Genomic DNA, 12,813 nt, shown 5'->3' with positions numbered 1-12,813 from the left:
GCTGCTGCTCACACTGCTGCTGCCCATACTGCTACTGCTCACACTGCTGCTGCTCATACTGCTGCTGCTCACACTGCTACTGCCCATACTGCTGCTGCCCATACTGCTACTGCTCACACTGCTGCTGCCCATACTGCTACTGCTCACACTGCTGCTGCTCATACTACTGCTGCTCATACTGCTGCTGGTCACACTGCTGCTGCTCATACTGCTGCTGCTCACACTGCTACTGCCCATACTGCTGCTGCTCACACTGCTGCTGCTCACACTGCTGCTGCTCATACTACTGCTGCTCATACTGCTGCTGTTCACACTGCTGCTGCTCATACTGCTGCTGGTCACACTGCTGCTGGTCACACTGCTGCTGCTCATACTGCTGCTGCTCATACTGCTGCTGCTCACACTGCTGCTGCTCATACTGCTGCTGCTCATACTGCTGCTGCTCACACTGCTGCTCATACTGCTGCTGCTCATACTGCTGCTGCTCATACTGCTGCTGCTCATACTGCTGCTGCTCACACTGCTGCTGGTCACACTGCTGCTGCTCATACTGCTGCTGCTCATACTGCTGCTGCTCACACTGCTGCTGCTCACACTGCTGCTGCTCACACTGCTGCTGCTCACACTGCTGCTGCTCATACTGCTGCTGCTCATACAGCTGCTGCTCACACTGCTGCTGCTCATACTGCTGCTGCTCATACTACTGCTGCTCATACTGCTGCTGGTCACACTACTGCTGCTCATACTGCTGCTGGTCACACTGCTGCTGCTCATACTGCTGCTGCTCATACTACTGCTGCTCATACTGCTGCTGGTCACACTGCTGCTGCTCACACTGCTGCTGCTCATACTGCTGCTGCTCACACTGCTGCTGCTCATACTGCTGCTGCTCATACTACTGCTGCTCATACTGCTGCTGGTCACACTACTGCTGCTCATACTGCTGCTGGTCACACTGCTGCTGCTCATACTGCTGCTGCTCATACTACTGCTGCTCATACTGCTGCTGGTCACACTACTGCTGCTCATACTGCTGCTGGTCACACTGCTGCTGCTCACACTGCTGCTGCTCACACTGCTGCTGCTCATACTGCTGCTGCTCATACTGCTGCTGCTCATACTGCTGCTGGTCACACTGCTACTGCCCATACTGCTGCTGCCCATACTGCTACTGCTCACACTGCTGCTGCTCATACTGCTGCTGCTCACACTGCTACTCCCCATACTGCTGCTGCCCATACTGCTACTGCTCACACTGCTGCTGCCCATACTGCTACTGCTCACACTGCTGCTGCTCATACTACTGCTGCTCATACTGCTGCTGGTCACACTGCTGCTGCTCATACTGCTGCTGCTCACACTGCTACTGCCCATACTGCTGCTGCTCACACTGCTGCTGCTCACACTGCTGCTGCTCATACTGCTACTGCCCATACTGCTACTGCCCATACTGCTGCTGCCCATACTGCTGCTGCTCACACTGCTGCTGCTCATACTACTGCTGCTGGTCACACTGCTGCTGCTCATACTGCTGCTGGTCACACTGCTGCTGCTCACACTGCTGCTGCTCACACTGCTGCTGCTCATACTGCTGCTGCTCATACTGCTGCTGCTCATACTGCTGCTGCTCACACTGCTGCTCATACTGCTGCTGCTCATACTGCTGCTGCTCATACTGCTGCTGCTCATACTGCTGCTGCTCATACTGCTGCTGCTCACACTGCTGCTGGTCACACTGCTGCTGCTCATACTGCTGCTGCTCATACTGCTGCTGCTCACACTGCTGCTGCTCATACTGCTGCTGCTCATACTGCTGCTGCTCACACTGCTGCTGCTCATACTGCTGCTGCTCATACTGCTGCTGCTCATACTGCTGCTGCTCATACTGCTGCTCACACTGCTGCTGCTCATACTGCTGCTGCTCATACTGCTGCTGCTCATACTGCTGCTACTCATACTGCTGCTGCTCACACTGCTGCTCACTGCTGCTGCTGCTACTGCTGCTGCTCATACTGCCCATACTGCTGCTGCTGCTCATACTGCTGCTGCTCATACTGCTGCTGCTCATACTGCTGCTGCTCACACTGCTGCTGGTCACACTGCTGCTGCTCATACTGCTGCTGCTCATACTGCTGCTGCTCATACTGCTGCTGCTCACACTGCTACTGCTCACACTGCTGCTGCTCACACTGCTGCTGCTCATACTGCTGCTGCTCATACAGCTGCTGCTCACACTGCTGCTGCTGCTCATACTGCTGCTGCTCATACTACTGCTGCTCATACTGCTGCTGGTCACACTACTGCTGCTCATACTGCTGCTGGTCACACTGCTGCTGCTCATACTGCTGCTGCTCATACTACTGCTGCTCATACTGCTGCTGGTCACACTGCTGCTGCTCACACTGCTGCTGCTCATACTGCTGCTGCTCACACTGCTGCTGCTCATACTGCTGCTGCTCATACTACTGCTGCTCATACTGCTGCTGGTCACACTACTGCTGCTCATACTGCTGCTGGTCACACTGCTGCTGCTCATACTGCTGCTGCTCATACTACTGCTGCTCATACTGCTGCTGGTCACACTACTGCTGCTCATACTGCTGCTGGTCACACTGCTGCTGCTCACACTGCTGCTGCTCATCACTGCTGCTGCTCACTGCTACTGCTGCTGCTCATACTGCTGCTGCTCACACTGCTGCTGCTCATACTGCTGCTGCTCACACTGCTACTGCCCATACTGCTGCTGCCCATACTGCTACTGCTCACACTGCTGCTGCCCATACTGCTACTGCTCACACTGCTGCTGCTCATACTACTGCTGCTCATACTGCTGCTGGTCACACTGCTGCTGCTCATACTGCTGCTGCTCACACTGCTACTGCCCATACTGCTGCTGCTCACACTGCTGCTGCTCACACTGCTGCTGCTCATACTGCTACTGCCCATACTGCTACTGCCCATACTGCTGCTGCCCATACTGCTGCTGCTCACACTGCTGCTGCTCATACTACTGCTGCTGGTCACACTGCTGCTGCTCATACTGCTGCTGGTCACACTGCTGCTGGTCACACTGCTGCTGCTCACACTGCTGCTGCTCATACTGCTGCTGCTCATACTGCTGCTGCTCACACTGCTGCTGGTCACACTGCTGCTGCTCACACTGCTGCTGCTCATACTGCTGCTGCTCATACTGCTGCTGCTCATACTGCTGCTGCTCACACTGCTGCTGGTCACACTGCTGCTGCTCATACTGCTGCTGCTCATACTGCTGCTGCTCACACTGCTGCTGCTCATACTGCTGCTGCTCATACTGCTGCTGCTCACACTGCTGCTGCTCACACTGCTGCTGCTCATACTGCTGCTGCTCATACTGCTGCTGCTCATACTGCTGCTCACACTGCTGCTGCTCATACTGCTGCTGCTCATACTGCTGCTGCTCATACTGCTGCTGCTCACACTGCTGCTGCTCATACTGCTGCTGCTGCTTCTACTGACTAAGATCACTGGCATCTTGTAGAGCTCTCTGAGGCTGTGGAGAGTGGTATTAACTGTTGACTGGCTTAGATACATACATAGCTACATATTGACTAGGCCGACATATCACTGACTTCATCACAGCCTGTATATTTAAAGTATCAGAAAGTCAAATATTCCAGTCTGGCCATATCAGGGCTGAGGGAAGGTCAAATATTCCAGTCTGGCCATATCAGGGCTGAGGGAAGGTCAAATATTAGAAAAATGCAGGCAGGTGGCCATTTCTAAATCTCACAGAGCTAAAGGCAGGCTGTGGAGGAGGATGATTCGCGGAGGCCGAAACAAGCCTGCATATTTAAAGTCACTGTCTGGGCAAATGTGTGCTCGTTTCCTATTCTAACTAAACAAAAGGAAATATTTCAATAGACGACTATTAGGTGTTTTGTGGAATACTGATAGCACGATGTGTTACTCTTGAGAGTCAAATTACCACTTATACACCGTATTTCTAACAGGTCAAAAACCGGGCTGTGATTTGGATATAACACACATTTTCACTTGAGTGTTAAATAAGCTAAAAAGCAGGTTTTATTTAATTGAACAACAGTATTTTTTTGTTTGAAAATTGGGAGTTGGTTGTGCAAGCAATGAGAGTAAGCATATATTTTTTTCTGTACACATGTACAATGTTCTCTGGCTCTGCTGTGATATAAACAGTGAGATCAATGACATGAGTCTGTTATATCTTGTTGGATATAAAACCATGAGACCATTCAGACATCCTAATTTCAGGACTCACTCACTTCTTTGAACACATTCCAACGAGTGTTGGGGGTCAATTCAGGAAGTGATATGAATTAAACATTTAAAAATTACAAAAACAAGTTATATGGTGGTGATGGGATTCAGTTGCCTCCTGTACTCACCAATTATTGTACTAGACCATTAAGCGACTACCGGTGGTGTTCACACTGTGTTCACCAGTGGCAGAGTATGGATTAAATCTAATTTATTTATAAATATATCTCAAACCCAGCCTAAAACCCCAAACAGCAAGCAATGCAGGTGTAGAAGCTTTAGACCATTATGTTAGTGGAGACAGGGATCTGTCCTTGTACTCACCAGTGCCAGTGTGCCGGATGCCTTGGGGCATGTTGTTCCCGTTGCTTGGCTCCCTGAATGGTACCTGCAGTGTTGTGTCCAGACTCTTGAAGCCCTCTCTCAGAGAATGCTGCTTGTAGTAGTCGACCAGGTCCTGGGTGTTTAAAAACACACAATAACTAGTCAAAACACACAGGAAATACATTTCAGACCCACTTATGTTGACTTAAAAGCTTAAGGAGGAGGAGCATGATGAATTGTATAAATGTCTTTCAATAGGATGGCATTTCTTCATTGGGATGGCATTTCTTCATTGGGATGGCATTGTTTTATTGGGATGGCATTGTTTAATTGGGATGGTATTTTATTGGGATGGTATTGTTTTATTGGGATGGCATTATTTTATTGGGATGGTATTGTTTTATTGGGATGGTATTTTATTGGGATGGCATTATTTTATTGGGATGGTATTGTTTTATTGGGATGGTATTGTTTTATTGGGGTGACATTTCTTAATTGGGGTGGCATTGTTTTATTGGGGTGGCATCTCTTAATTGGGGTGGTATTGTTTTATTGGGGTGGCATTTCTTAATTGGGATGGCATTGTTTTATTGGATGTTTTATTGGTATTTTTTGCTTTATTGGGATGGTATAATTCTATTGGAATGGTATTGCCTTATTGGGATGGCATTATTTTATTGGGATGGCATTATTTTATTGGGATGGTATTAGTCTAGGTGTTATGTATGTCTATGGTTGCCTAGATTGGTTCTCAATTAGAGCCAGCTGTTTATCGTTGTCTCTGATTGGGAACCATATTTAGGTAGCCATATTCCTTGGGTATTTTGTGGGTTATTGTCTATGTCTAGTTGCCTGTGTTTGCACTCAGTATATTATAGCTTCACGTTCGTTTTGTTATTTTGTATAGTTTGTTTAGTGGTCTGCGTCTTCATTAAAGTATCATGTATTCACATCACGCTGCGCCTTGGTCTCCTCCATTCAACGAACATGACAATGGCATTGTTTTATTGGGAAGGCATTATTTTATTGGGATGGTATTGAATTGTTTTATGGGGATGGCAGAGTTTTGGGGGGATGGTATTGTTTTATTGGGAAGGTATTGTATTGTTTTATGGGGATGGTATTGTTTTATTGGGATGGTATTGTTTTGGGGGGATGGTATTGTTTTATTGGGAAGGTATTGTATTGTTTTATGGGGATGGTATTGTTTTATTGGGATGGTATTGTTTTGGGGGGATGGTATTGTTTTATTGGGAAGGTATTGTATTGTTTTATGGGGATGGTATTGTTTTATTGGGATGGTATTGGAATGGTAATTGTTTTATTGGGATGGTATTGTTTTATTGGGATGGCACTGTTTTATTGGGATGGTATTGTTTTGTTTTATGGGGATGGCAGAGTTTTGAGGGGGATGGTATTGTTTAATTGGGATGGTATTGTTCTATTGGGATGGTATTGTTTTTTGGGGATGATGACAGCATAGCGCTACTAAACTAGAAACATGCGGGAGGATTTGACAGCATAGTGTCACTAAACTAGAAACATGTGAGAGGATTTTACAGCATTACACCACTAAACTGGAAACATGGGAGGATTTGACAACACAGCACCACTAAACTAGAAACATGGGAGGATTTGACAGCACAGCGCCACTAAACTAGAAACAAGGGAGGATTTGACAGCACAGCGCCACTAAACTAGAAACAAGGGAGGATTTGACAGCACAGCGCCACTAAACTAGAAACATGAGGGAGGATTTGACAGCACAGCGCCACTAAACTAGAAACACGGGAGGATTTGACAGCACAGCACCACTAAACTAGAAACATGTGGGAGGATTTGACAGCACAGCGCCACTAAACTAGAAACACAGGAGGATTTGACAGCACAGCGCCACTAAACTAGAAACACAGGAGGATTTGACAGCACAGCGCCACTTGCGTCATGACTGCAACAGTAGAGACCAGAGAAATTCACGTTCATCTCTCACCACGTTAATGTCATCAGATACTCTAACAAAATATATTTCTGCAAAAACAAATCAATGCTAGCTAGCTAGCTAGCTACGTTTAACCTCATTCAATGTGTGTTTACAATGTTTTCAATTTCAGTTTGTGTGGTTGTTGGTTTAGCTTTCTGTAACTTTATAGCAAGTACAGTCTGCATGTATAGGTGCTTATTGCATCATGATTGCAAGGTGTCCTGATGTGTGTGTGTGTGTGTGTGTGTGTGTGTGTGTGTGTGTGTGTGTGTGTGTGTGTGTGTGTGTGTAGATCGGGGAGGTTGGATAAAAAGCAGAAGACACATTCCCATCCTGTATGGACAAATGAAGTATATCTTATCTTTTTTTTCCAACTGTCCATTTCTGGTTTTAGAATGCCCTTCTAGCCAAACAGAAAAGAGTATTCAACAATGCTGTGGTATAATTCTGTATACTGTATCGTGTGCTAAATTGCAAAGTGGGACCAAAACACGACATACCAACACAGTCTTAAACAGCCTGGTCTCTGCGATGTAAAAGCATTCATTCTTTGTCAGGATCTTGATGTGTTTGACTTCGTCGTTGAACCTGTGGGCAGAGAATGGATAGGCTTTAGCTAATCAAACCAAAATGTTATTTGTCGCATACACCAGTGAAATGCTTACTTACTTACAAGCCCTTAATAACCAACAACGCAGTTTTGGGAAAAATGTTTCTTTTTAAATACAGTTGAATTCGGAAGTTTACATACACATAGGTTGGAGTCATTAAAACTCATTTTTCAACCATTCCACAAATTTCTTGTTAACAAACTATAGTTTTGGCAAGTCGGTTAGGACATCTACTTTGTGCATGTAATTTTCCCAACAATTGTTTACAGACAGGTTATTTCACTTATAATTCACTGTATCACAATTCCAGTGGGTCAGAAGTTTACATACACTAAGTTGACTGTACCTTCAACCAGCATGGAAAATTTCAGAAAATGATGTCATGGCTTTAGAAGCTTCTGATGGGCTAATTTACATAATTTGAGGCAATTGGAGGTGTATCGACTACACAGGCGGAAGTTTGGAGAGAGACAAAATGGAGCATCATTTCCAAACGTGCTGCTATTGAATTCAGATCGCCCTGTGATCAATTTGATCGATTATTAACGTTTACTAATACCTAAAGTTGGATTACAAAAGTAGTTTGAAGTGTTTTGTCAAAGTTTATAGGCAACTTTTTTAATTTAAAAAAAACGACGTTGCGTTTTGGAACGGTGCTTTTTCATGGATCAGACGGGCTTCATAAATGGACATTTTGGGTATACATGGACGGATTTAATCGAAAAAAAGACCCAATTGTGATGTTTATGGGACATATAGGAGTGCCAACAAAGAAGCTCGTCAAAGGTAATGAATGTTTTATATTTTATTTCTGTGTTTTGTGTAGCGCCGGCTACGGAAATTATTCTGTTTACGTCCCGTTTGGGTATTTTGGGGGTTGCATGCTATCAGATAATAGCTTCTCATGCTTCCGCCGAAAAGCATTTTAAAAATCTGACATGTTGGCTAGATTCACAATGAGTGTAGCTTTAATTGAGTACCCTGCATGTGTGTTTTAATGAAAGTTTGAGTTGTATCGAGTACTATTAGTTGTCACTCTGAATTTCCGCTGATGTTGATCCCTGTACAGGGACAGCAGCCGTAAAAGGTTTTAAACAATTATTATTATTTTTTATTTTTTTTGAGTTTACCCCTTTTTCTCCCCAATTTCGTGGTGTCCAATTGTTGTAGTAGCTACTATCTTGTCTCATCGCTACAACTCCCGTACGGGCTCGGGAGAGACGAAGGTTGAAAGTCATGCGTCCTCCGATACACACTGCAGTACAACCATAGAGTCCACCTTGACAACCATAGAGTCCACCTTGACAACCATAGAGTCCACCTTGACAACCATAGAGCCCACCTTGACAACCATAGAGTCCACCTTGACAACCATAGAGTCTACTACGGCTTGAATGCCACTGGCTGGAGAGCTGTGTCACATCACCAGACACCATTTCCAAGGCCCTCGACTCTGCTCTACTTCATAATCTCTAGCCCATAGACCATAGCCGGATAACTGGACAATGTCTGACACATCCCAAAAAACACAGTTTGAATGGCTAACTGACCATGAGAGTGTCCAGTGACACGGCAGTTAAATCCTGGTTCTGTTTGGAACAGCTGAAGTCGTAATTTCCTGCTCCACATATAACATGGAGGGTTAAAACACAGTCCCAAAAACATTTCAGACTATCAATGGCTCTTGAACAGGACAGTGTGACATGACAGTTACACCATGGTCCTGGAAGTGAAGAACATGCCCCTGCTTGCACGTACATGATGCTGACACACACACACACACACACACACACACACACACACACACACACACACACACACACACACACACACACACACACACACACACACACACACACACACACACACACACACACACAGACACACACGTCCCAGCCCCAGGTCCACTTACTTGATACTGATGGCATACTCGTTAGACTCTCTGGTCCGGTGTCTGATCAGGTAGGTGCTGTTCTCTCTGTCCATCAGCTTTACCGTCGCCTCCTGCCTCTCCATTGGCCCTGCAAACCTGACCATGAGAAATCCATGAGGTAAACATCACACAACCAACACACAACCATCAGACAACCATCAACCAACAATCACACAATCAACACACAACCATCAGACAACCATCAACCAACAATCACACAATCAACACACAATCATTAGACAACCATCAACCAACAATCACACAATCAACACACAATCATTCGACAATCACAAACAGTCCACAAATAACTATTGGAATCCCAGTAACAATGACATTATTATTCCTAACATATAAGAGTTGCTGTTTCACCTACCACAGCTGGGCTGAATAATCCACTGGTTTGGGTACCTGGGAGGGACAGTGAGAAACACAGTTATTTCCAGCTAAATGAAATCAATGCAGACAAGTAGAGGTCATCTGCAGTAATGAGCAATCACCTGTGAAGAAGGTAGGCATTAGAAAGGGTTTATAAAGGCTTATGAAAGTGTATGAAGGCTTATGAAGTTTTATGAACGCTTATGAAGTTTTATGAAGGCTCATGAAGTTTTATGAATGCTTCATTAAGCATTTAAATGAGTTGTTAAATTAGCATCTCTACTTACACATGGGCATGGCCGAACGGCATCGCTGGGAAAGGAACCAATCTCTCTCGTCGCCAAGATCTTGCCCTGCAACGGCACATGGCTGTTAGTTAATCACATTACGTTAGTCTGGGAGCAACATCCATCCCCTCCTCCTCCCCCATTGCTTCTATAAATCACCTCTTCCCTCCTTCTCTCCTCCCCCATCGCTTCTATAAACCATCCCTTCGCTCCTCCCCCATCGCTTCTATAAACCATCCCTTCCCTCCTCCTTCTTCCCCATCCCTTCGCTCCTCCCCCATCGCTTCTATAAATCATCCCTTCCCTTCTCCTTCTCCCCCATCACTTCTATAAATCATCCCTTCTCTCCTCCTCCCCCACCGCTTCTATAAATCAACCCATCACTCATTCCCCCTCCCCCAACGTTTCTATAAATCATCCATCCCCTCCCTCTATTCTACTCCTCCCCCATCGCATCTATAGTATAAATAATCTATTCTCTTCTCCTCCTCCACAATCGCTTCTATAAATCATCCTCTTCTCCTCATCCCCCATCACTTCTATAAATCATCCCTTCTATCCTTCTCTCCCCCTCCCGCACCGCTTCTATAAATCATCCCATCACTCATTCCCCCTCCCCCATCGCTTCTATAAATCATCAATCCCCTCCTTCTATTCTACTCCTCCCCCCATCGCATCTATAGTATAAATAATCTATTCTCTTCTCCTCCTCCACAATCGCTTCTATAAATCATCCTCTTCTCCTCCTCCCCCATCACTTCTATAAATCATCCCTTCTATCCTTCTCTCCCCCTCCCGCATCGCTTCTATAAATCATCCCTTCTCTCCTCCTCTCCTCCTCCTCCATCACTTCTATAACTCATCACTTCCCTCATCTCTCCTCCTCCCCCATCGCTTTGAAAAATCATCCCTTCCCTCCTTCTCTCTTCCTGCACCCCCATCGCTTCTATAAATCATCATATCACTCATTACCCCCTCCCCATCACTTCTATAAATCATCCCTTCTCTCATTCTCTTCTCCTCCTCCATCGCTTCTATAAATCACCCCTTCCCTCCTTCTCTCCACCCCCACCGCTTCTAAAAATCCTAGATAATTAGCCCACAATGAGGCAGAGCGTCAAACACACTAACACACTAGTGATGTAGCAGTCACTAACACACTAACACACTAGTGATGTAGCAGTCACTAACACACTAACACACTAGTGATGCAGCAGTCACTAACACACTAGTTATGTAGCAGTCACTAACAAACTAACACACTAGTGATGTAGCAGTCACTAACACACTAACACACTAGTGATGCAGCAGTCACTAACACACTAACACACTAGTGATGTAGCAGTCAATAACACACTAACACACTAGTGATGCAGCAGTCACTAACACACTAACACACTAGTGATGTAGCAGTCACTAACACACTAACACACTAGTGATGCAGCAGTCACTAACACACTAACACACTAGTGATGTAGCAGTCACTAACACACTAGTGATGTAGCAGTCACTAACACACTAACACACTAGTGATGTAGCAGTCACTAACACACTAACACACTAGTGATGCAGCAGTCACTAACACACTAACACACTAGTGATGTAGCAGTCACTAACACACTAGTGATGTAGCAGTCACTAACACACTAACACACTAGTTATGTAGCAGTCACTAACACACTAGTGATATAGCAGTCACTAACACACTAACACACTAGTGATGTAGCAGTCACTAACACACTAACACACTAGTGATGCAGCAGTCACTAAACACTAACACACTAGTGATGTAGCAGTCACTAACACACTAACACACTAGTGATGTAGCAGTCACTAACACACTAGTGATGTAGCAGTCACTAACACACTAACACACACTAGCAGTTAGTGATGTAGCAGTCACTAACACACTAACACACTAGTGATGTAGCAGTCACTAACACACTAACACACTAGTGATGTAGCAGTCACTAACACACTAACACACTAGTTATGTAGCAGTCACTAACACACTAACACACTAGTTATGTAGCAGTCACTAACACACTAACACACTAGTGATGCAGCAGTCACTAAACACTAACACACTAGTGATGTAGCAGTCACTAACACACTAACACACTAGTGATGTAGCAGTCACTAACACACTAGTGATGTAGCAGTCACTAACACACTAACACACTAGTGATGCAGCAGTCACTAACACACTAACACACTAGTGATGTAGCAGTCACTAACACACTAACACACTAGTGATGTAGCAGTCACTAACACACTAGTGATGTAGCAGTCACTAACACACTAACACACTAGTGATGTAGCAGTCACTAACACACTAACACACTAGTGATGTAGCAGTCACTAACACACTAGTGATGTAGCAGTCACTAACACACTAACACACTAGTGATGTAGCAGTTACTAACACACTAACACACTAGTGATGTAGCAGTCACTAACACACTAGTGATGTAGCAGTCACTAACACACTAACACACTAGTGATGTAGCAGTCACTAACACACTAACACACTAGTGATGTAGCAGTCACTAACACACTAACACACTAGTTATGTAGCAGTCACTAACACACTAGTGATGTAGCAGTCACTAACACACTAGTGATGTAGCAGTCACTAACACACTAACACACTAGTTATGTAGCAGTCACTAACACACTAACACACTAGTGATGCAGCAGTCACTAACACACTAACACACTAGTGATGTAGCAGTCAATAACACACTAGTGATGTAGCAGTCACTAACACACTAGTGATGCAGCAGTCACTAACACACTAGTGATGTAGCAGTCACTAACACACTAGTGATGTAGCAGTCACTAACACACTAACACACTAGTGATGTGGCCGTCACTAACACACTAGTGATGTAGAAGTCACTAACACACTAACACACTAGTGATGTAGCAGTCACTAACACACTAGTGATGCAGCAGTCATTAACACACTAGTGATGTAGCATTCACTAACACACTAGTGATGTAGCAGTCACTAACAAACTAACACAC

At 45.2% G+C, this 12,813-nt stretch overlaps 1 protein-coding gene across 3 annotated transcripts in view; it reads right to left on the bottom strand.

The window, feature by feature from the left end:
- Nucleotides 1-12,813, bottom strand: part of LOC112259668 (guanine nucleotide exchange factor VAV3-like) — a 120,034-nt gene that overhangs the window by 16,016 nt on the left and 91,205 nt on the right. For all 3 annotated transcript variants that reach the window (XM_042329152.1, XM_042329153.1, XM_042329154.1), the window contains 5 exons: nt 9,784-9,849; nt 9,495-9,529; nt 9,101-9,217; nt 7,078-7,165; nt 4,597-4,729 (listed from right to left, as the gene is read on the bottom strand). In XM_042329152.1, the coding sequence (XP_042185086.1) occupies nt 4,597-4,729; nt 7,078-7,165; nt 9,101-9,217; nt 9,495-9,529; nt 9,784-9,849 (439 nt within the window). The remainder of the gene's footprint in view (nt 1-4,596; nt 4,730-7,077; nt 7,166-9,100; nt 9,218-9,494; nt 9,530-9,783; nt 9,850-12,813) is intronic.

Source organism: Oncorhynchus tshawytscha, linkage group LG10, assembly GCF_018296145.1.
Source record: "Oncorhynchus tshawytscha isolate Ot180627B linkage group LG10, Otsh_v2.0, whole genome shotgun sequence".
In the NCBI taxonomy this organism is placed as follows: Eukaryota; Metazoa; Chordata; class Actinopteri; order Salmoniformes; family Salmonidae; genus Oncorhynchus; species Oncorhynchus tshawytscha.
The sequence above is the reverse complement of the archived record's forward strand: the minus strand, read 5'-3'. Positions and strand labels throughout refer to the sequence as shown.